This window comes from Ranitomeya variabilis, chromosome 2 (assembly GCF_051348905.1).
Source record: "Ranitomeya variabilis isolate aRanVar5 chromosome 2, aRanVar5.hap1, whole genome shotgun sequence".
Lineage (NCBI taxonomy): Eukaryota > Metazoa > Chordata > Amphibia > Anura > Dendrobatidae > Ranitomeya > Ranitomeya variabilis.
Window position 1 is genome coordinate 85,829,902 of NC_135233.1, and position 24,548 is coordinate 85,854,449.

The 24,548-nt window shown below is 42.8% G+C and overlaps 1 protein-coding gene across 1 annotated transcript in view; it reads right to left on the minus strand.

Moving 5' to 3' along the window:
- PLCB1 (phospholipase C beta 1) overlaps positions 1 to 24,548 on the minus strand; it is a 1,010,585-nt gene that overhangs the window by 335,552 nt on the left and 650,485 nt on the right. Inside the window, exon 10 of the mRNA XM_077282634.1 lies at positions 9,112 to 9,258. Within this exon, the coding sequence (XP_077138749.1) occupies positions 9,112 to 9,258 (147 nt within the window). The remainder of the gene's footprint in view (positions 1 to 9,111; positions 9,259 to 24,548) is intronic.

Sequence of the window (24,548 nt, forward strand, 5' to 3'; positions counted from 1 at the left end):
ACAAAGACCCAGCCAAGAATTAAATACACATTCCCAGCTATGATTTCATCGCATTATGGGATTCTCATATATTTATGGAAGAGCAAAATCTATTTCTGACAATAGTAAAATGCAGATTGGACATCTATTAATTTCCACCAATTACATATATTACATACCAGATGTCTTTAATTTGCTGGCAGTACGTTAACTAAGCTCCATAAATAATTTGGGAAATGTTTTGTCCAAAATTCTATGGTCTACATGGGGTAAATGTGAATATAAGAGTGTCAGCTAAAAAGAGAACAGATTGCTCCACAGCCCAATGAGTTGCGTTATCATTTAGTGATCTGCATGGCCATGTCATTATTTTTCTTCTTTGAGACCTTTACTGGCCAGCCACGGTGTGGAGTAGTTGGAAGCATGTGATGGAGCATTGTCCTGCATGAAAATCATGTTTTTCTTGAACGATACCGACTTCTTCCTGTACCACTGCTTGAAGAAGTTGTCTTCCAGAAACTGGCAGTAGGTCAGGGAGTTGAGCTTCACTCCATCCTCAGCCCGAAAAGGTCCCACAAGCTCATCTTTGATGATACCAGCCCATACCAGTACCCCACCTCCACCTTGCTGGCGTCTGAGTCAGAGTGGAGCTCTCTGCCCTTTACTGATCCAGCCTCTGGCCCATCCATCTGGCCCATCAAGAGTCACTCTCATTTCATCAGTCCATAAAACCTTTGAAAAGTCAGTCTTAAGATATTTCTTGGCCCAGTCTTGATGTTTTATCTTATGTTTCTTGTTCAAAGGTGGTTGTTTTTCAGCCTTCCATACCTTGGCCATGTCCCTGAGTATCGCACACCTTGTGCTTTTTGATACTCCAGTAGCGTTGCAGCTCTGAAATATGGCACAACTGGTGGCAAATGGCATCTTGGCATTCAATTCATGGGCAGTTATTTTGCGCCTTTTTTGCCCAACACGCTTCTTGCAACCCTCTTGGCTATTTGCCATGAAACGCTTGACTGTTCGGTGATCGCGCTTCAAAAGTTTGGCAATATCGAGACTACTGCATCCCTCTGCAAGACATCTCACAATTTTGGACTTTTCAGAGCCTGCCAAATCTCTCTTCTGACTCATTTTACCAAAGGAAAGGAAGATGCCTAAAAATTAAGCACACCTTATATAGGGTTTTGATGTCATTAGACAACACCCCTCCTCATTACAGAGATGCACATCACCTGATTTACTTAATTGGTAGTTGGATCTGAACAGCTTGGAGTACGACAACATGTATAAAAAGTATCATGTGATCAAAACACAACTTGCCTAATAATTCTGTACACAGTGTATATCTATCTATTGTTTAGTACTAATTTACTAATTTTTTTATGGTCTTTAACAATAGGGAGTGGCTCACAGTGTAATTGTAGTACACAGAGGGGTAGTAGCCGCTGGAGGGGCGCTTGTCTCCTTTTACTCTATGGCGCACTACATGAAAGTGTGGGTCCTGTCTGGGTGTGTGGAATTGAGCTGTGAGGGTCTTAGGCCCATGAAGGCTACTGGTAGCCGGTGGTGTGGGCTGGACAGGACCATAGGTTTCACAGTTTATTAAAAGGAGACCATTGTTCCAATATAGAGTCTTTTCTGCACGATAACTTGATGACGGTTATTTACAAGTGACAGCGGGTACAAAGTCCTATAATCGTTTTCCCTAAGCCATGTAGCATTCTCCTTCACACAGTATCTTTCCTCTGTAGTCTACTCCAGGGCCGGTGAAGCACACTGTTTCGCCTTCCTTCACCACAACCCAAATTCAACACCACAGTCCTGATCAGCGAGTCTCTCCACTCGCCCAGTGGTTCTGCATCCTATTTTTTCCACTATTGGTGCCCTAGATCTACCACTCAGGACCCCCATTAGTCCCAGATAACTCAGTCTTGTTTAGGCCTGTTATCTTCGGTGTTGCAAGCTCAGGGATTCGTGACTCAGCATCTTATTCACCAACCCTTCTCTGGAGGGCCACTATGACCAGTCAGTCACTTCTCAGGATCTTACTATCTCTGTCTTTAGGTCTCCTACAGTAGATCACTGCATGGCAGCATTTTTCACGTTTCATTCTAAAACACCAACTCCAACTAACTATCTACAGGAATCAGTCACTTGCCCTAACACTAAGCTCCCCCAACTATGGGCTCGTCCCAAACATTAGCTCTATCCTAGGGTCACTACCTATACTACAACCAACCACCTATCCTTATACACTATGTCATACCTTATACACTGTACATTATTAACATTGCTTATCTTACATTATACACAATTCACATAACACGATATATATACAAACATACAGGACATAACACACACAATGCAATTGGTATCTTCAGGAGTGAGAACGCTACAGCACATCCCTACATAATTATGCAGAGCAGCCTAAAAACAAGTCCCATAGAATCCGGTGAGCCATACCCATTTGGAAAAGTCCATCAAAATTGTCACCAAATAAAATGGCCCTTTTCTTTTGGAATGGTTTGGCGGATTTAAAAATAAAACAAAGAAATATGGCATGCGTAGAGCAGCAGAAATAAAATAGAAGCGAGAAAATGGTCACTTTTCAGCTGATGACAGGTTTAAAGCATTTGTATGGACTTTCCAGCTCTTCTGTTAGTTTTGTTATGACAGTTGCACTTTGTAGTCAGTTTATTTCGACTTCTCTAGGATTTCAGCTCACAGAGACGGTACTGACATGTAGTTGGCATTGATTTATTTCTGACTTTTTTATGACATATTTTTATAAACAGCTGCTATTTTTGTCATGTCTTAGAGATGTTATTGCCATTAGCTGTATAAATAACTGACTAAATGCAGCCACAGACCTAAATGACCTCTCTAGGAGCCCAGTAGTAGGTCAGTTCTTTGGAGGTAGTGGTTAAGAATAAGAACAGGTAGTCTGACTTCATATTTTGAGACCTGTCTGGTACATAACTAGGTGAGTTACTAAAGTTAGGGACCATACTGATTGGGTACACCTGGTCGCAGTGGGATTGCTTTTACTCTTTTTTTGATAACTTAGTCCCCTATGTTTTTGTGTATGTTGCAATTTTTTTACTTACAAAACCTAAGGTAAAAACTAAATGAGCATATACACTACAGTAAGTAAATAGAAATATATATACTGTATATATATATATATATATATATATATATATATATATATATATATATACCGTATATATATATATATATATTTACAGTAGATAACATAGGGTACTTAGTTAACAGTATTTTGCTCAAAAAGTGTAAAGCCATCAAACCGCTACAAGATATACCCAATCGGGGGGACCTATCTCTAGTATTTAAACTTTACCTTGCGTCAGCTGACCTCAATATAGATAAGGGCTGAGCAGCACCTGCCCATGGGAAGCTATATAGATTACATACAGAGTGATCTATTTCAAGTGTTTATTTCTGTTAATGTTGATGATTATGGCTTACAGCCAATGAAAACCCAAAAGTTATTATCTCAGTAAATTAGAATAATTAAGAAAAACACCTACAAAGACTTCCTAAGCGTTTAACCCCTTTACCCAAAGGTGGTTTGAACGGTAATGACCGGGTCAATTTTTACAAATCTGACCACTGTAACTTTATGAGGTAATAACTCTGGAACCCTTCAACGGATCCCGGTGCTTCTGAGAAGTTTTTTCATGACATACTGTACTTCATGATATTGGTAAAATTTATTCGGTATGACTTGCGTTTATTTGTGAAAAACATGGAAATTTGGAGAAAATATCGAAAATTTCACAATTTTCCAACTTTGAATTTTCATACTCTTAAATCACAGAGATATGTCACACAAAATAGTTAATAAATAACATTTCTCATATGTCCATTTTACATCAGCACAATTGTGGAAACAATGTTTTTTTGTATGGGTTAAAAGTTGACCAGCGATTTAAAATTTTTCCAGCAAAAATAACAAAACCTTTTTTTTAATGGACCACCTCACATGTGAAGTCACTTTGAGGGGTCTATATGATAGAAGATACCCAAAAGTGACACCATTATAAAAACTGCACCCCTCGAGGTGCTCAAAACCACATTCAAGAAGTTTATTAAACCTTTAGGTGCTTCACAGGAGTTTAAAAAAAAAAAAAAATCAGCTTTTAACTTTTTTCACCAAAAATTGACTTTAGATCCAATTTTTTTTATTTTTACAAAGGTAACAGGAAAAACTTGACTTCAAATTTGTTGTGCAATTTCTCCCGAGTATGCTGATACCCCAAATGAGGGAGCAAACTACTGTTTGGGTACAAGGCAGAGCTAGGAAGAGAAGGAGCACCATTTGACTTTTTGGATGCAAAATTTGCTGGAACAATTGGCGGATGCCATGCCGCATTTCGAGAGCTTCTAATGTGCCTAAACAATGAAAATCCCCAAAAAGTGACACCACTTGGAAAGTAGACCCCTCAGGGAACTGATCTAGATGTGTGGTGAGCACTTTGAACCCTCAGGTGCTTCAAAGAAGTTTATAGCGAGCTATAAAAATAAAGAAAAATCTCACTTTCTCCACAAATATGTTTTTAGCACAAAATATTGCATTTTCATAAGGGTGAAAGGAGAAATGACACCATACAATTTGTTGTGCAATTTCTCCTGAGTACGCCGATACCCAGTATGAGGTAGAAAAGTTTTCTTTGGGAGCACAGCAGGGCTCGGAAAGGACAGATCATCATTTGATTTTTTTGAATGTAAAATTCCTGGAATCATTAGCAAACGTCCTGTCCGATTTGGAAAGCTTCTGATGTGCCTAAACATTAGAAATCCCCACATGTGACCCCATTTTTTGAAACTAGACCCCTCAAGGAATGTATTTTGATGTGTGGTGGGCACCTTAAACCCCCAGGTGCTTCACAGAAGTTTATAACATTGAGCCGTGGAAATAAAGATAAAAAATTCCCCACAAAAATGTTAGTTTGGTCCCAAATTTTGCATTTTCATAAGGGTAACAGGAGAAATTGCACCATACAGTTTGTTGTGCAATTTCTCCTGAGTATGCCAATACCCCATATGTGGGGGAATACTACTTTTGAGGCACAGTGCAAAGCTCAGAAGGGAAGAGGCGTCATATTGGAATTCAGATTTTGCAGGGATGGTTTCAGGGTGCCATGTCACATTGGCAGAGCCCCTGAGGTGCCAGAACAACAGAACCCCATATATGTGAACTCATTTTATAAACTACACTCCTCAATGAATTCATCTAGTGGTACAGTGATCATATTGACACCACATGTGCCTCACAGACTTTTATACCACTTAGCGGTGAAGAAAGAATAAAATACATTTTTGCCACTAAAATGTTGATTTTACATTTTAACACAAGAAGTGGGTAAAAATGGCACCAAAATTTGTCCCACAATTTCTACTGAACGTGGCAATACCTCATATGTTGTTATATAGTACTACTTAGCCATACGAAAAGACTCGGGAGGAACGGAATGCTATTTGCCTCCTGGAGTGTAGATTTTCCTAGAACAGTTTGCGGACACCATATAGTGCATAATTGCTAAAAGAGCAGAATCCCCCTTCAAGTGACCCCATTTTTTTTTAAACTAAACCAGTTGGGGAATTTATCCACAGGTGTAATGACAATTTTGACTCCAACTGAAAATTGCAAACTGCCATTGTAGTGACCAGTACACTGCAGTGACCAGTACGTTGTAGTCACCACTACATTATGCCCAGCCTGTGCTTCTGGAGGCATGCACCCGTAAGTAAGGCATGCTCTCATTGCTTCAGAAATGCCAAATGTGGATGCAATATGTGGTTTAGGTACAATGTGGGGCTCATAAGGGAGAGGGGCATTTGTATTTGAGAGTGAGAAATTTGCTGAATTTCTTTTGGCAGGTGAGGAGCCGTTTCGCTTTTCCACAGCCTTTGCACTACCAGTAACGTGGAAGCCACCTATATTTCTGTTAACAGATGACAGACCTGAGTGGGGGCTTGCTTTTTCTTGTGGATTGAGTTGAAGCTTTTATTGGGAACATTTTACATAACATTTTGGATCACGGTTATCCGGCACTTTACGCTGAGCACTTACTTTGGTGAGTGAGGTGATTCAGATGAAACTCTCGAGGGATCCATTCACTCTAATGACGTAGCAGAGTTACGCTGAACTCCGTCTGGCTCTGCCCTCTGCTCAGTGGTGTCCTTTTCTGAAGTGCACAAAACTGTGGCCCATGGCACTTTTATTCAATCCTGTGCAATCCTAAAAGGACAGGACACCACCGGATCACAGGTCCTATGGCGTCCATAGTGCCTCCATCTGTGTCATTATAGGGAATCTTCCTCCAGAGGTTTCCATGTGAATCATGTATTTTAGAGATTTACATGGAAGCCCCAACGTAAGTGCAGAGCGCAGGATAAATGTGTGCCGAGCCTTACTGCGATCTTTGGAAGGCAGAATTATAAAATCAACCTCAGGTGGAGAATTGGCTTTACTTATTTTTTACACCGTTCCTCTGGATAAGTATAAGTGATTAGACAATTTTATTCTTGGGGTCGGTGCGATTACAGTGAAACAGATTTATATCTGGTTTTTATGTTTAGCTGCTGTCACACACTAAAGGACACTTTTTATTGCAAAAATTTATTTTTGCATCATCATTTTGAGAGCTATAATTTTTTCATATTTTGGCCTACAGTCATGTTCTGGTTTGTTTTCTGCAGGACGAGTTGACATTTTTATTGGTACCATTTTTGGGCACATTACATTTTTTGATTGCTTTCTATTCCTGTTTTTGGGAGGCAGAATGAACAAAAATGAACAATTCAGGAATTTTTTTTTTTTGGGGGGGGTTTATGCTGTTCCGCGTGTGCTAAAATTGATAAGGCAGTTTTATTGTTAGGGTCAGTATGATTACAGCGATACCACATTTATATCATTTTTTCATGTTATGGCGCTTTTACACAACAACTATTTTATAGACAAAATAATTATTTTTCCATCGCTTTATTCTGAGAGCTATAACTTTTTTATTTTTCCACTGATGGAGCTGTATGGCAGATTGATTTTTGCGTGTGAAGATGAAGTTTTCAGCGGCACCATTTTTATTTATATCCGGCTTTCTTATCACGTTTTATTCCAGGTTTTGTTCGGTGGTATGATTATAAAGCATTGTTTTTTGCCTTGTTCTTTATTTTTTTATCGTGTTCACTAAAGGGGTTAACTAGTGGAACACTTTTATAGGTCGGGTCATTGCAGACGCAACATTACCAAATATGTGTACTTTTATTGTTTATATTTTTTTAATTCAAATATATATTTATTAGTGATGAGCGAGTGTACTCGTTACTCAGGTGGTCTCCGAGTATTTGTTAGTGGTCGAAGATTAAGTTTTCATCGCGGCAGCTGAATGATTTACAGCTATTAGCCAGCTTGATTACATGTGGGGATTCCCTAGCAACCAGGCAACCCCCACAGAATTAGCTGACACCCGGTGGCGATCGCCCGCACACCACCCATGTTCGAGGGCAATTGGGCAGACATAATAATCCATCCATGGTCAAGTAAGCCCAGGTCACATGGATGGATTATTATGTCTAATGTCAGAAAGGGGATAAAAATGTCCCTTAGTCTGTTTTGGTAGGCTTCACAGTCATGGGGAAGACTGCTGACTTGACAGATGTCCAGAAGACAGTCATTGACACACTCCACAAGGAGGGTAAGCCACAAAAGGTCATTGCTAAAGAAGCTGGCTGTTCACAGAGTGCTGTATCCAAGCATATTAATGGAAAGTTGAGTGAAAGGAAAAAGTGTGGTAGAAAAAGGTGCACAAGCAACCTGGATAACCGCAGCCTTGAAAGGATTGCTAAGAAAAATTTGGGGGAGATTCACGAAGAATTGACTGCTGCTGGAGTCATTGCTTCACGACTCGAGCCACCACACACAGACGTATCCAGGACATGGGCTACAAGTGTTGCATTCCTTGTGTCAAGTCACTCATGACCAATAGACAACGCCAGAGGTGTCCTACCTAGGCCAAGAAGAAAAAGAACTGGACTGTTGCTCAGTGGTCCAAGGTGTTGCTTTCAGATGAATGTAAATTGCGCATTTAATTTGGTAATCAAGGTCCCAGTGTCTGGAAGAAGAGTGGAGGGGCCACAATCCAAGCTGCTTGAGGTCTGGCACCTGTTCACACTGCCAAAAGTACCAATACCTAGTTTAAAAGCAACAGTATCACTGTGCTTGATTGGCCAGCAAACTGGCCTGACCTTAACCCCATAGATTCCTATGGGGTATTGTCAAGATGAAGATGAGAGACACCAGACCCAACAATGCAGATGAGCTGAAGGCTGCTATCAAAGCAACCTGGGCTTCCATAACACCTCAGCAGTGCCACCGACTGATCGCCTCCATGCCACGCCGCATTGATGCAATTGACGCAATTGAAGCAAAAGGAGCTCCGACGAAGTACTGAGTGCATTTACTAAATATACATTTCAATAGGCCAAAATTTTGGATTTTAAAATCATTTTTCAAGCTGGTGTAATAAAGTATTCTAATTTACTGAGATAATGACTTTTAGTCTTTCATTGGCTGTAAGCCATAATCATTAACATTAACAGAAATAAACACTTGAAATAGATCACTCTGTTTGTAATTACTCTATATAATATATGAGTTTCACTTTTTGGATTGAAGAACTGAAATAAATTAACTTTTCGATAATTTCTAATTTTGTGAGAAGCCCCTGTATATATTAGTTAAAAAAAATTCAGAACTTTATAAAAAATTTGCAGGGCTTAGAATGTGTGTGCCGTACAAGCATAACTCCCTGATTTTAGTGGGCACTATGTAATGCTAACATTGATGGCTTATCTGTATGAGCACTGCTGTCCTGAACATCAAGGTCTCCAATTAACATCAGCTAAACTCTGGCTTTCATAGGAGTATCGTCATGACCAGCACAGAGATCATCAGCAGATCCCCGGCTGTCATGCTAACCAATTGGTCATGTCAGATGGGCATGAGGAATGACGCACCTCCATGCCTGTGAGTGTTAAATGGCGCTGTCACAGATTGTCAAGGCCACAGCATATGATGCAACGCTCATAAAGAGGAAAAAAGGTCACCTGTGAGGTAGGTATTGTGCGAGGAATTAATAAAGTAATGAGAGAGGGGTTGAGACATATCTTCATTTAAATCCAGTTTTTCAGGTGGAACAACTCCATTTTCTTCTCCGCTTAGATATCCCATAAATCCTTCAACTGAAATCTGACCTGAAATAGAAAACATATTATTAGCAAGTGTCCAGCCATTCAACCAAACATAATGCCCATCACAGCAACATGTTGTCCAAAATACAGAAGCTGAAAAAAAATCGAATCAAGTTTGCAAAAATTTTTGAAAAAAAATTCTATAATATTTTGTGACTACAGGTCATACGCAGATCAGTGTGTCTCCATGGGAACAAAACCCTACTTCTTGCTAATGTTCAGTCTGTAGATTCGAAAATCAGCAGAAGACAGAAGGTCCTGTGACTGCAGGTTCTGATGGACTACACAGGGCTTGTTTTTGAGTTATTTTGGTGTAGACAAATGGATCTGTATACAAGCTGTAGACAAAAATGATGAGAAATATTTAATTAATTCTATTTGTAAATAAGCTTTTTCGATAAGTTAGTACAAAATAGTTGCAGTCCACAGCTTAATAATCCCCTATCAGTCACTTAGGCTATGTTCACACTAGCGTTGTGCGCCGCTGCGTCGGCGACGCAACGCACAACGCACGCAAAAACGCGGCAAAACGCACGCAAAAACGCTGCGTTTTGCGACGCATGCGTCGGTTTTTGCCGAAAATCGGACGCAAGAAAAATGCAACTTGTTGCGTTTTCTTGGTCCGACGCTTGCGGCAAAAAAGACGCATGTGTGGCACAACGCAACAAAAAAAAAACGCATGCGTCCCCCATGTTAAGTATAGGGGGCGCATGACGCATGCGTCGCCGCTGCGTCGCCGACGCAAACCCGACGCACATTAGCTTAACGCTAATGTGAACGTAGCCTAATAAAGAAATTTTCCAACTAAAATAAGGAGAATTTTTTTTTAAAAAGTGGATCTGTCACAATATTTGCCAATTTAACCTGCAAACTTTATTAGATTTCTTAGACTTGCTGCAGCTGGTGAACTTATTTGACAACTGTAAGGACAAGTTAATGATCTATGTTTATTCTAGAACCAGAACGGTTAGATTATTTATTAGCACTTTTATTATTATGAAATGAGTTGTCTTTTATGAGTCATTTACAACATATCAATAAGTTGAGCCCGAAAATGTTGTGGATTCCAAGTGCACACTCTCATGGAATGAGGCGATGGCGCTAAAGCATGGCTCTCTTCCTTCATTTATCTGGGAGCGCAAACAATTGCTGAAAATCCTATGAATTTGTCCCAAATGAGACAACTCACATCTATATTGGTGGCTCCGTGGCTGATTCCTTCATTTTTAATAGAAAAAACATGGAAGCATGCTGTGCTTTTTTCAGTAAAATGATAGACACCTTAATGGAAACCTTATGGCCACTTATTATAGTCAATGAGGTCCATCATATGATGGGTCTCTACATGAATTTATTTTTTTTCCAACAATGGAACAGAGAAACGGAATTCCTAACACAGATGTTAACATGGCCTTAGTATGCCATAAGAACTCATGCTTTGTTCCTTATTTTGTCATCCATCTTACCTTCAAAGAGTCATTTTTATTAAGACTTTTGAAGATGCTCATAGAACACATCAAAGTGTAACAGAACCGCTTCTGTATCAAATTTCAAGTTTAATAATGTTATGATTGTAGATCACAAAGATGTTTAATCTACTGTGCGCTATTTTCACAGATTTCAGAGATTGGAAGCTCTTCGATTTTTCTTTAAGGCATCTTTTTAAAACATCTTTGCAACTCATTAAATTTTTACATTTCTGGATAAGTATCACGTTGATATTAAATATATCTTCAAAATATTTAGTGCCAATATACTATCATTGCCAAAAATGTTGACACCCTTGAAATTGATCCAGAAAGTGAAGTATTTCTCCCAGAAAATGATTGCACTTACATATATTTTGTTATACCCATGTTTTATTTCCTGTGTGTGTATTGGAACAACATAAAAAAACTGAGAAAAAAAGGCAAATTGGACATATTATCACACAAACCCCCCAAAATAGGCTGGACAAAATTGTTGGCACCCTCAACTTAATATTTGGTTGCACACCCTTTGGAATAAAGAACTGCAATCAGTCACTTCCTATAATCATCAACAAACTTCTTACAACTCTCAAATGGACTTTTTGACCATTCTTCGTTTGCAAACTGCTCCAGATCTCTCATATGTGAAGGGTGCCTTCTCCCACCAGCGTTTCTAAGATGTCTCCATAGGTTATCTATAGGATTTAGATGTGGACTCATTGCTGGCCACTTCAGAACTCTCTAGCACTTTGTTTCTATCCATTTCTGGATGCCTCTCGAATAATGTTTGGAGTCATTGTCCTGCTGGAAACACCTATGAGCTAGGAACAAAACCCAGCTTTCGGGAAGGGGTTAAATATATAACAGCAAGACCCACACCTAAAGAAAACGTTTTTTCTTCAACATTTCTACAGAGTTACAATTATTTCTGCACTACTTGGTTTCTGGGTTCATTGACGGTCGCCCTAATGACTGCAATAACCAGTCTAAATACAATCTCACTAAGATTCAAACAAAGTATTTATTTCTTGGACATAGCCAACTATTAATCCCGATACCGACTATAGGAATAATTAATAGCGAGACTGTAATATGTGATTATTATGGGAAGAAGTATTGGCGTTCCTGTAGTATTAACAGCACCTAAATCACAAGTGACATATCATTATTAGGAATCTCTGTGGAGGACAAACAGCAGGGAGAAGAAGATTAATCCCACAAAATGTCTGTTTGCTAAACACTGTATTTATGGGTCTGTCCCTGAAGTATCGGCAGAACTTGTACAGAAATGGCACATACTTTAATCACTGGTATTAACGGCCAGAGACGGCTGATGACAGATAGGACTACGAAATTTCACTTGTAATTATTATATTCGAGGTGAAAAGCACAGCGATTTATGTTACTAGTTACTGATAGGCAGTTCCAATGTTCCATATCTGGCCCCGAGACTGTTCGCATTACATCCCTTTAGCACTCACCGGGTAATTCCATAAAACATGCAGATGGTGGTTAATTACTGAATAACTTAGTTCAGGTGCCACAATGTAGGAGCATAGACAGCAGCGAGGCGAGGAGAAAGTTGTGTTAGACATGGGTGGTTTATGTTACAATACCCAGAACATCCGACTAAACAGAACAGACACAACTGGTTAATAAGAATGTGACATATCCTTATTCCTAGATGTGTGCACAGTCAGGAGCCATCTTGTTATGGTATCCACATAATGATGATGCATTTCCTGCTGGCTGTCCCATTACTATAACTTCACAGACGCGGCAGACGTGTTCAGTAAGATTTATGCCAAAAGAAATAGTCTGTGACAAAAGCCTCATTCTACGGGAAGAGCTGTGCACAAAACGAGGTGGGAAAAAAATCACCTTGTAGAGGTCATTGACTTTTTGACCCAAGTGCCTGTATAACTAAAAAATATCTACTTAGCAGGAGCAGACATACTATTAATGCAAACTGGGGCAATGCACAGGGACCCAAGAAGCATGGGGGCCCACTTTCACCTCCGAAGCAGTTGGATCTGTCATCTGTGCATTATGATGAGTTTTTGGACTGCAAAAGGCCTATACACTGTTCTTGCACAGGGGTCTTCTTCTGTCTGCGGCCGCTCCCTCTTTTACAAATAATGAATAGATTTGCTTAAATAAATTGATGACATTGCTGCAAAAAGCTTCCGTGTGGTTCCTATCTTCATGTTAGACAGTCAAATTGAAAGTTATTTCCTGATTTGACGCAATTATTTATATATTCAGATAATTGTTGAGATAATAAAAGCGTTGCATAAAGCAGTGGTTATATCACTACACAGTGGTTCAATTATAAAAAGAGAGAAATAAAGTTGTAGCGCACATATTACATACAAAGGGAAAAATCATAATACATCACAAAAGATATATAAATGAAAAATATAACTACCCCATGTATGTATGCTTGGACCCAATAGGGACAACTGCATAAAACAGATATCCTAATCACCACAAAACGCAGATAAATCCCATAAAATATCACCTTTATTTATAACAAATAAAACCAATACATAGAGACAGGTACAGAGGAAAAGGTGAGGACAGTGGAGCACTAAATGGCAGTACACAAAGCCAAGCAAAGGGCCAAAGGTACCACCCACAGCATACACATACCATAGAACAATATACTCGGCTATCAACCCATAAATATGGACAAATAAAATATAAAGTAATAAATATAAATACTAAGACCTATTCTTTACCAAGCCAATAACGTTGTAAAATAGCATATAATACCTGGTATGTGCAGCGGTGGGGGACCCAGAGCCCACCCCGACGCGCGTTTCGGAGCGCAAAGCAGCTCCTTCCTCAGGGGGCATGGAGGAGAAATGGAATAAGACGTTCATTTATACAGCCAAACCGGAAGATAATTACCGTCGCACGGCGCACCACCCGCAGGCACTGCCAACCACGGCGCCACCGCCGCCCGCCGGAACCGGAAGCACGCGAGACACACGTGCTCCAGCACCACGCGGCAGCGAAGACGCCGACACAGCAGATACTGCCAACCACGGCATCACCACTGCCCGCCGGAACCGGCCCGCGTAATTATCTTCCGGGAGAGCTGCAAGTTACTAACCGGAACTGGGAAGTGGGACATAATAAATCCCTGACGAACCGGGGGCAACCAAACATCCCTGGTTCATGACACATTGGTTAGTGTTCAGTATGGACGACAAACTTTACTGTTTTAGTTTGCCCATCTCTAGCCCTAACACCTTACATTGATCATACTTATATGGTGGAAGCGAACCCAACTTTGGGATCCTAAAAAACGCAGCAAAAAACAGTATGAAAAAGAACATAAAAGCCAGCAATACCGGATTTTTGCCTGCAACTTTTTTTTACTGCCAAGAGATCAGGTTTTGGCAGCAGAAAAAAAAAAAAGGGAGAAAGCAATGTGTGAACATAGCCTTAAAGGAAGAAACTTTTAGAAATGAAAGGTTTAACACACATTCTGCTTTGTTTCACACGTGTTTCTTTACTCCCTGTTTCCATATGTGTTCCTTCATGGTTTTGTTGCCTTCAGTCTGAATCTACAAAGTGCACATTCCAATGAGAACAAAGAAAACACCTGCATGAACTGGGGTGTAAACTTTTGACCGGTGCTGTAGGTATGTACTGTATATCTGATGATTGAATCAATGAACTTTCCTCTGGGGTGTAAAACTTTCCCCTTTCACAACTTTAACATTAATCTAACCATAATACATTTCATACATAATCTTCATCAAACAGCTTCTCACTTCACTCCCAGAATCAAATTTTGCAGACATCAGACCATGCATGCTCATAAATGGCCTGAGACTATGTGCAGTCCTCTCCAGACTAGATTGATTGGACAGCGCTCTGCATCAGGAGTCTGATTGACTTCAGCTATTAGGAAGCATGCACTGAATATCCCCTTAGTAGCACTTCATTAAGATAAGATTGAACAAAATGTACTTTTATATCCACGTATTCAGAGCACATATACGGCAAACCAGGCGAGTGAGCTGAAAGTCACAAGCTGCCCTAACTAAACACTGCAAGAGGTAGAGTCGATAAATCATATCATATTCCTGGATTACTTCCACTATCTTTGCAGGAATTATTTTTCTTTCTGTGTTCTGTTGTATTATTACTTTTATGGTGTTGGTGTATTAGGCCAATAGCTGATGGTTATACAGTAACATGGTGTCCAGCATGTTACTTTGAGGATGGGAATTGAAGTACCCATTCAACCAGAACCAAATCCCATTTTATTTAAAGGGGTTGTCCACTATTGGACAGTAGATCAAGTCAGCTGCAAAAATGAAAAAACTGTATACTTTCCTTTTGGACGGATGACGCTCCTTTAATCTCCCTGTTGTGTTTCCTGGAAGCCAGAATTAGCTGCAGCGGTCCCATGACATTGTGTATGTCATGTGTCCACCAGGAGGACCATCAGGGGGATTAGAGGAGTGGGGCTGATCTGAGAGGTAAGTTGCAATTTTTTATTTTTAGCAGGAGACTGACTCTATTAAAGGGAATCTGTCAGCAGGTTTTTGCTATTAAAAATGAGAGCAGAATATTATAAGAGCTGAGAGCCTGATTTCAGTGATGTGTCACTTACAGGGCTGTGTACTGTAGTTTCAATACAATCAGTGTTTTATCAGCAGCAAATTATCACTTTAGAACTATATTTAAGGGGCAGACCACTCAGGCTAAACTGTGTAACCCCTCCCCTACCACTGATTGACAGATTGCTGACAATTCGCAGGGTACACATGAAGCTGCTAATCAGCAGTGGGGATGACGTTATACAGAGCCCAGGACTTTCAGTTCTTCTATATCTATAACAGACAAAACAGGGATTCTATCTAAAGTGCGCCAAGCAGTCCAGTCAGTGACACATCACTGGGATCAGGCTCTGTTTCTCTATATTATGCTGCTATCAGATTCCATAGCAAAAACTTGCTGACGGATTCTTTTTCAGGAGGGGTTGTCTAGTAATGCATTTAATGTGAATCTCGAGTTACTGTTCTGAAATGCCATTAGGATATTTTGTATAGCTTATCTACATTTTCACTTTCTAGCCATCACAGATTTGACATTGTAGGATTCATTTTATATTTTGTGCCCATTTCTACAAACTGATGAAGGGTTAGATACTTCATAACTTTGAAATTATTCCTGGTAACCTCAGAACAATGAATGAAGAAATGCAATAGTCACCAATGCATTTACATGCAAGGTGCCGGGTGGCTCGGATCCTTATGTATATGCGGACACTCTGTAATAGCATTCTAAATAAATTCATTCCACTATTGATGGCAAATCACATGGATTTTACTGAGAAATTTCTCCTCAGTTAGGTTGATGGGGGTTTATTCATGTTTCATCTTTGTTTCCACTTTGTGCATGTGCTTTAAGTTTTCGCACCCAGAGTCCTCTATCACTCTACAAACTTTCCCTCTCCTGGTTAGCTGTGCACAGCAGTCTCCCCTCTGGTTCCACAGGTAGTACAAGAAACCCCTTGACGACCATTTAGGGAGCCAGGTCTGAGGTAGTGTTTTTAGCTATGTGGCTCGGGATCTTCTAGCCTTTACAGGAACCAGTAGGGTGTGGGTGCGACGTCTCTGTGTTGTAGGGATTTATTATTCCCGTTACCCATGTATGAGTGAGTTTCGTGCGTAACATGTATTGTATATATTGATATATAATTTTTCTACTCTATGGAATAGCACAATATGCTGTGTGGTATGTTTTTCTTCCAATAGTGGATGGCAGCCACTGTACTTATAAAACATAGAGTAGAAGAGTGTCACGTCTCCCGCATCCCCTTCCGGCTCTTCTTATACTTACCTGTCCTGGCGCACCGCTGCTGCAGCTCCTGCTGGGTCTTCTTCCAGGTTCCAGCGTGCACGTTCGTCTCTGCTCGCTCCCGGTCCATCCGCACGCCGCCTGGTCTCCTGTCTCCTTCCCTCCTCACTGGATCCTGGTCCTCGGCGCTGGCGCATGCGCACTTCTCCTGACATCTGCGCTGTCGGCGCACGCGCACTTCCTCTTGCTGGTCCTCGCTCTCTCCGCTCCTCCCCTCCCTGATCCTGGAGGGATCCTGACCCGGAAGTGCTGCGCAACTCTGTTATATCAGGTAGCCTCTCCTCCTACTCTTTGCCTGATTGTCATTTGTCCTCATTTAACCCAGGTCCCGCTATACCTTGCTCTGCCCTGTGCGTCTGCTATCTTGCTCTGCCCTGTGCGTCCGCCATACCTTGCTCTGCCCTGTGCGTCCACCATACCTTGCTTTGTCCTGTGTCCGCCCCGCCATACCTTGCTCTGCCCTGTGCGTCCGCCATACCTTGCTTTGTCTTGTGTCCGCTCCGCCATACCTCGCTCTGCCCTGTGCGTCCGCCATACCTTGCTTTGTCCTGTGTCCACCATACCTTGCTCTGTCTTGTGCATCTATCTTACCCTGTCTGTTCTGTGACACCACTATAACCTGTTTGCCCTGTGTCTCCGTTTTAGTCAGTTCGGTGTCTTCTCCGCTCCTATCTTCTGTCCCCGAGTATCAGCTTCCGCGGCAATAGTCTCCCTTGGGTCTGCCCCTAACGCTCCCAGTATTGGGGGTGGTCCACCTGGTTAGCTGACCCTGGGGAGGTTCGTTGTCGCGGTACTGAGGGTTCACTTTAGGAGGTTTGGAAGACCTGACCCGTGACAAAGAGTAAGACGACATTGATAACCGCCAGTTACAGATGGGTGTGGAGCGCCCCGTCAGGGCAAGGTGGTACTCGTTACCGGGTCCAGTCAACTCAAAGGGGGGATGTCACGGTGGCTGACCCGATCTTGGCCCTGGGATGTCCGTATAAATGGGAAAGGTCTTTAAAGGGGAAAAGTCTATGTTCGTGACGCCACCTGTGGTATTCGGTCAGGGTGACCGACGCTGCTTTAAGGGGTCCGCTGGGGTGATGTTATGGCAGCTAGATGGTATACCTCCCCACAGGTGAAGTATATCCCCAGGGCTTCCCAGTGTGAAGATGGTGGTATGGTGAGAGGCGCAGAGAAGAACGAGGACACAAGGTTGCAGTCTCTTTATCTTTACTGAAGACTTCAGCATCCACAGTCTAGGGCACCAGACCACATGGCAGGCAGAATTTGGCCGGTTCAGAGGCAAGTCCAGAGTTCCCTTGTCCAGGTGGAAATCAATAGCCTACCCTTGTGCTGTAGTGGTGTAGTCCCTTACTGCATAAGCTTCAAATAAGGTCCTCACAGATGTAGTGTCTCTCTCTCTGTCCCCCGTATAGGATAGGACAAAACCCGTATGACTGGTGACTTGAGCCTGTTTATAGGGTCTCTTAGATATCCCGGCTCTGTGGGGTGTCACCCTGCCTCCTAGGTGTAAGTGCGGACAGGTAACATGCAATTAGCTGTCCTGCCGGTCTCTGAAGTAAGGCATAGATGTCCTTACTACCTCGGTGTTCCGACTACCGGTGTTCTGCGTCTCAGATGGAGGCAGCCTGTTCGGGCTGGTCCCCTTCTGGTATCCTCTCCTTTGCTTTGCCTTCCTTCACGCTCGAAGCTTACAGTTCAGCCTTCAAAATGTCTCTTTCTGGGAGCTGCAGCTCTGAGGGCATGCACAGCTGTCATGATTCTCAATGGCGAGAGAACATAGCCCAGCATATATGAGAACTAGCTCTTGGAAGATGGAAACTATACTGACCATGAACTAAACCTGCCGCACAACTAGAAGTGGCCGGGTAGCATGCCTACGTTTTTTTATCCCTAGATGCCCAGCGCCAGCCGGAGAACTACCTAATCCTAGCAGAGGAAAAGACAGTCCTGGCTCACCTCTAGAGAAATTTTCCCAAAAGGCAGACAGAGGCCCCCACATATATTGGCGGTGATTTTAGATGAAATGACAAACGTAGTATGAAAATAGGTTTAGCAAAAATCGAGGTCCGCTTACTAGATAGAAAGAAGACAGAAAGGGCACTTTCATGGTCAGCAGAAAACCCTATCAAAACACCATCCAGAAATTACTTTAAGACTCTAGCATTAACTCATAACACCAGAGTGGCAATTTCCGCTCACAAGAGCTTTCCAGACACAGTAACGAAACAGCAGCTGTGAACAGGAACAAAATGCAAAAACACCAAAGGACAAAAGTCCAACTTAGCTGGGAGTTGTCTAGTAGCAGGAACATGCACAGAAAGGCTTCTGATTACATTGTTGACCGGCATGAAACTGACAGAGGAGCAAGGTTATATAGCGACTCCCACATCCTGATAGGAGCAGGTGAACAGAGGGGATGATGCACACAAGTACAATTCCACAAGTGGCCACCGGGGGAGCCCAGAATCCAATTTCACAACAGTACCCCCCCCTCAAGGAGGGGGCACCGAACCCTCACCAGAACCACCAGGGCGATCAGGATGAGCCCTATGAAAGGCACGGACAAGATCGGAGGCATGAACATCAGAGGCAGTGACCCAAGAATTATCCTCCTGACCGTATCCCTTCCATTTGACCAGATACTGGAGTTTCCGTCTGGAAACACGAGAGTCCAAGATCTTTTCCACAACGTACTCCAACTCACCCTCAACCAACACCGGAGCAGGAGGCTCAACGGAAGGCACAGCCGGTACCTCATACCTGCGCAACAATGACCGATGAAAAACATTATGAATCGAAAAGGATGCAGGGAGGTCCAAACGGAAGGACACAGGGTTAAGAATCTCCAATATCTTGTACGGGCCGATGAACCGAGGCTTAAACTTAGGAGAAGAAACCCTCATAGGGACAAAACGAGAAGACAACCACACCAAGTCCCCAACACAAAGCCGAGGACCAACACGACGACGGCGGTTGGCAAAAAGCTGAGTCTTCTCCTGGGACAACTTCAAATTGTCCACCACCTGCCCCCAAATCTGATGCAACCTCTCCACCACAGCATCCACTCCAGGACAATCCGAAGATTCCACTTGACCGGAGGAAAATCGAGGATGAAACCCCGAATTACAGAAAAACGGGGACACCAAGGTGGCAGAGCTGGCCCGATTATTGAGGGCGAACTCCGCCAAAGGCAAAAAAGCAACCCAATCATCCTGATCCGCAGACACAAAACACCTCAAATATGTCTCCAAGGTCTGATTAGTCCGCTCGGTCTGGCCATTAGTCTGAGGATGGAAAGCAGACGAAAAAGACAAATCTATGCCCATCCTAGCATAGAATGCCCGCCAAAATCTAGACACGAATTGGGTCCCTCTGTCAGAAACGATATTCTCCGGAATACCATGCAAACGAACAACATTTTGAAAAAACAGAGGAACCAACTCGGAAGAAGAAGGCAACTTAGGCAAGGGAACCAGAAGGACCATCTTAGAGAAACGGTCACACACCACCCAGATGACAGACATCTTATGAGAAACAGGCAGATCCGAAATAAAATCCATCGAGATGTGCGTCCAAGGCCTCTTCGGGATAGGCAAGGGTAACAACAATCCACTAGCCCGAGAACAACAAGGCTTGGCCCGAGCACAAACGTCACAAGACTGCACAAAGCCTCGCACATCTCGTGACAGGGAAGGCCACCAGAAGGACCTTGCCACCAAATCCCTGGTACCAAAGATTCCAGGATGACCTGCCAACGCAGAAGAATGAACCTCAGAGATGACTCTACTGGTCCAATCATCAGGAACAAACAGTCTACCAGGTGGGCAACGATCAGGTCTATCCGCCTGAAACTCCTGCAAGGCCCGCCGCAGGTCTGGAGAAACGGCAGACAATATCACTCCATCTTTAAGGATACCTGTGGGCTCAGAATTACCAGGGGAGTCAGGCTCAAAACTCCTAGAAAGGGCATCCGCCTTAACATTCTTAGAACCCGGTAGGTAAGACACCACAAAATTAAACCGAGAGAAAAACAACGACCAGCGCGCCTGTCTAGGATTCAGGCGCCTGGCAGACTCAAGGTAAATTAAATTTTTGTGGTCATTCAATACCACCACCTGATGTCTGGCCCCCTCAAGCCAGTGACGCCACTCCTCAAAAGCCCACTTCATGGCCAAAAGCTCCCGATTCCCAATATCATAATTCCGCTCGGCGGGCGAAAATTTACGGGAAAAAAAAGCACAAGGTCTCATCACGGAGCAGTCGGAACTTCTCTGCGACAACACCGCCCCAGCTCCGATTTCAGAAGCGTCGACCTCAACCTGAAAAGGAAGAGCAACATCAGGCTGACGCAACACTGGGGCGGAAGAAAAGCGGCGCTTGAGCTCCCGAAAGGCCTCCACAGCATCAGGGGACCAATCAGCAACATCAGCACCCTTCTTAGTCAAATCAGTCAATGGTTTTACAACATCAGAAAAACCAGCAATAAATCGACGATAAAAGTTAGCAAAGCCCAAAAATTTCTGAAGACTCTTAAGAGAAGAGGGTTGCGTCCAATCACCAATAGCCTGAACCTTGACAGGATCCATCTCGATGGAAGAGGGGGAAAAAATGTATCCCAAGAAGGAAATCTTTTGAACCCCAAAAACACACTTAGAACCCTTCACACACAAGGAATTAGACCGCAAAACCTGAAAAACCCTCCTGACCTGCTGGACATGAGAGTCCCAGTCATCCGAAAAAATCAGAATATCATCCAGATACACAATCATAAATTTGTCCAAATAATCGCGGAAAATGTCATGCATAAAGGACTGGAAGACTGAAGGGGCATTTGAAAGACCAAAAGGCATCACCAAATACTCAAAATGGCCCTCGGGCGTATTAAATGCGGTTTTCCACTCATCCCCCTGCTTGATTCGCACCAAATTATACGCCCCACGGAGATCAATCTTAGAGAACCACTTGGCCCCCTTTATACGAGCAAACAAATCAGTAAGCAGTGGTAACGGATATTGATATTTAACCGTGATTTTATTCAAAAGTCGATAATCAATGCACGGCCTCAAAGAGCCGTCTTTCTTAGACACAAAGAAAAAACCGGCTCCTAAGGGAGATGACGAAGGACGAATATGTCCCTTTTCCAAGGACTCCTTTATATATTCTCGCATAGCCGCGTGTTCAGGCACAGACAGATTAAATAAACGACCCTTAGGGTATTTACTACCCGGGATCAAGTCTATGGCACAATCGCACTCCCGGTGCGGAGGTAGTGAACCAACCTTGGGTTCTTCAAAAACGTCACGAAAGTCAGACAAGAATTCAGGAATCTCAGAGGGAATAGATGATGAAATGGAAACCAAAGGTACGTCCCCATGAGTTCCTTTACATCCCCAGCTTAACACAGACATAGCTCTCCAGTCGAGGACTGGGTTATGAGATTGCAGCCATGGCAATCCCAGCACCAAAACATCATGTAGATTATACAGCACCAGAAAGCGAATAACCTCCTGGTGATCCGGATTAACACGCATAGTCACTTGTGTCCAGTATTGTGGTTTATTACTAGCCAATGGGGTGGAGTCAATCCCTTTCAGAGGTATCGGAGCCTCCAATGGCTCCAAATCATACCCACAGCGTTTGGCAAAGGACCAATCCATAAGACTCAAAGCAGCGCCAGAGTCGACATAGGCGTCCGCGGTAATAGATGACAAAGAACAAATCAGGGTCACAGATAGAATAAACTTAGACTGTAAAGTGCTAATTGAAACAGACTTGTCAGGCTTCTTAGTACGCTTAAAGCATGCTGATATAACATGAGTTGAATCACCACAATAGAAGCACAACCCATTTTTTCGTCTAAAATTCTGCCGCTCGCTTCTGGACAGAATTCTATCACATTGCAAATTTTCTGGCGTTTTCTCAGTAGACACCGCCAAATGGTGCACAGGTTTGCGCTCCCGCAGACGCCTATCGATCTGAATAGCCATCGTCATGGACTCATTCAGACTCGCAGGCACAGGGAACCCCACCATAACATCCTTAATGGCATCAGAGAGACCTTCTCTGAAAATCGCCGCCAGGGCGCACTCATTCCACTGAGTAAGCACAGACCATTTGCGGAATTTTTGGCAGTATATTTCAGCTTCATCTTGCCCCTGAGACAAGGACATCAAGGCCTTTTCCGCCTGAAGCTCTAAATGAGGTTCCTCATAAAGCAACCCCAAGGCCAGAAAAAACGCATCCACATTGAGCAACGCAGGATCCCCTGGTGCCAATGCAAAAGCCCAGTCTTGAGGGTCGCCCCGGAGCAAGGAAATTACAATCCTGACCTGCTGTGCAGGGTCTCCGGCAGAGCGAGACTTCAGGGACAAAAACAATTTGCAATTATTTTTAAAATTTTGGAAGTGAGATCTATTCCCCGAGAAGAATTCAGGCAAAGGAATTCTAGGCTCAGACATAGGTGCATGAACAACGAAATCTTGCAAATTTTGTACCTTTGTGGCGAGATTATTCAAACCTGTAGCTACACTCTGAAGATCCAGTTGAAACAGGTGAACACAGAGCCATTCAAGGATAAGAAGGAGAGAAAGAGAGGAAGGCTGCAGTATAGGCAGACTAGCAGGTGATTCAATTAAGAGCACACTCAGAACTAGAGGAGAAAAAAAAAAAAATTGTAGCAGACTTCTTTTTTCTCTCCTTTCTCAGCCAGTAATTTAACCCTTTTTTTCTGGCCGGTCAAACTGTCATGATTCTCAATGGCGAGAGAACATAGCCCAGCATATATGAGAACTAGCTCTTGGAAGATGGAAACTATACTGACCATGAACTAAACCTGCCGCACAACTAGAAGTGGCCGGGTAGCATGCCTACGTTTTTTTATCCCTAGATGCCCAGCGCCAGCCGGAGAACTACCTAATCCTAGCAGAGGAAAAGACAGTCCTGGCTCACCTCTAGAGAAATTTTCCCAAAAGGCAGACAGAGGCCCCCACATATATTGGCGGTGATTTTAGATGAAATGACAAACGTAGTATGAAAATAGGTTTAGCAAAAATCGAGGTCCGCTTACTAGATAGAAAGAAGACAGAAAGGGCACTTTCATGGTCAGCAGAAAACCCTATCAAAACACCATCCAGAAATTACTTTAAGACTCTAGCATTAACTCATAACACCAGAGTGGCAATTTCCGCTCACAAGAGCTTTCCAGACACAGTAACGAAACAGCAGCTGTGAACAGGAACAAAATGCAAAAACACCAAAGGACAAAAGTCCAACTTAGCTGGGAGTTGTCTAGTAGCAGGAACATGCACAGAAAGGCTTCTGATTACATTGTTGACCGGCATGAAACTGACAGAGGAGCAAGGTTATATAGCGACTCCCACATCCTGATAGGAGCAGGTGAACAGAGGAGATGATGCACACAAGTACAATTCCACAAGTGGCCACCGGGGGAGCCCAGAATCCAATTTCACAACACACAGCACCGTGGACCCTCTGTCCTCCTCACACTGATGTCTGGAACTAACTAACTTTCCCTACAGACTACCAGTTATATATATATGGGGAGTCACCTAATAAATAGGATCAGAAGCTCCCCCTGGTGGCCTGGAGTATGAAATGTGTTGCATGTTTGTGATACCTGGATGCAGTTATCCTTCCTTGCCTCTGAACGTAACATCACTCTCCCCGTGAGGAAAGCGACATTACTGTGACGACCAGGACCCTGGGGCGCCGCAGGTGCATCAATTCATGCAAATCAAGTTTGTGTCAAATTTTTGGGAATTCACTGAACCTGGGAAATTCAAACAATTTGTGATATTGCCTAAAATTTTACACATCACAAAAGATTGCTTCAGCCAGAGATTGAACACATGACCTCAGGTGGACTTCCCCATAATGCCTTGCAGCTCACATTACATGGCGTAGTACAGCCAA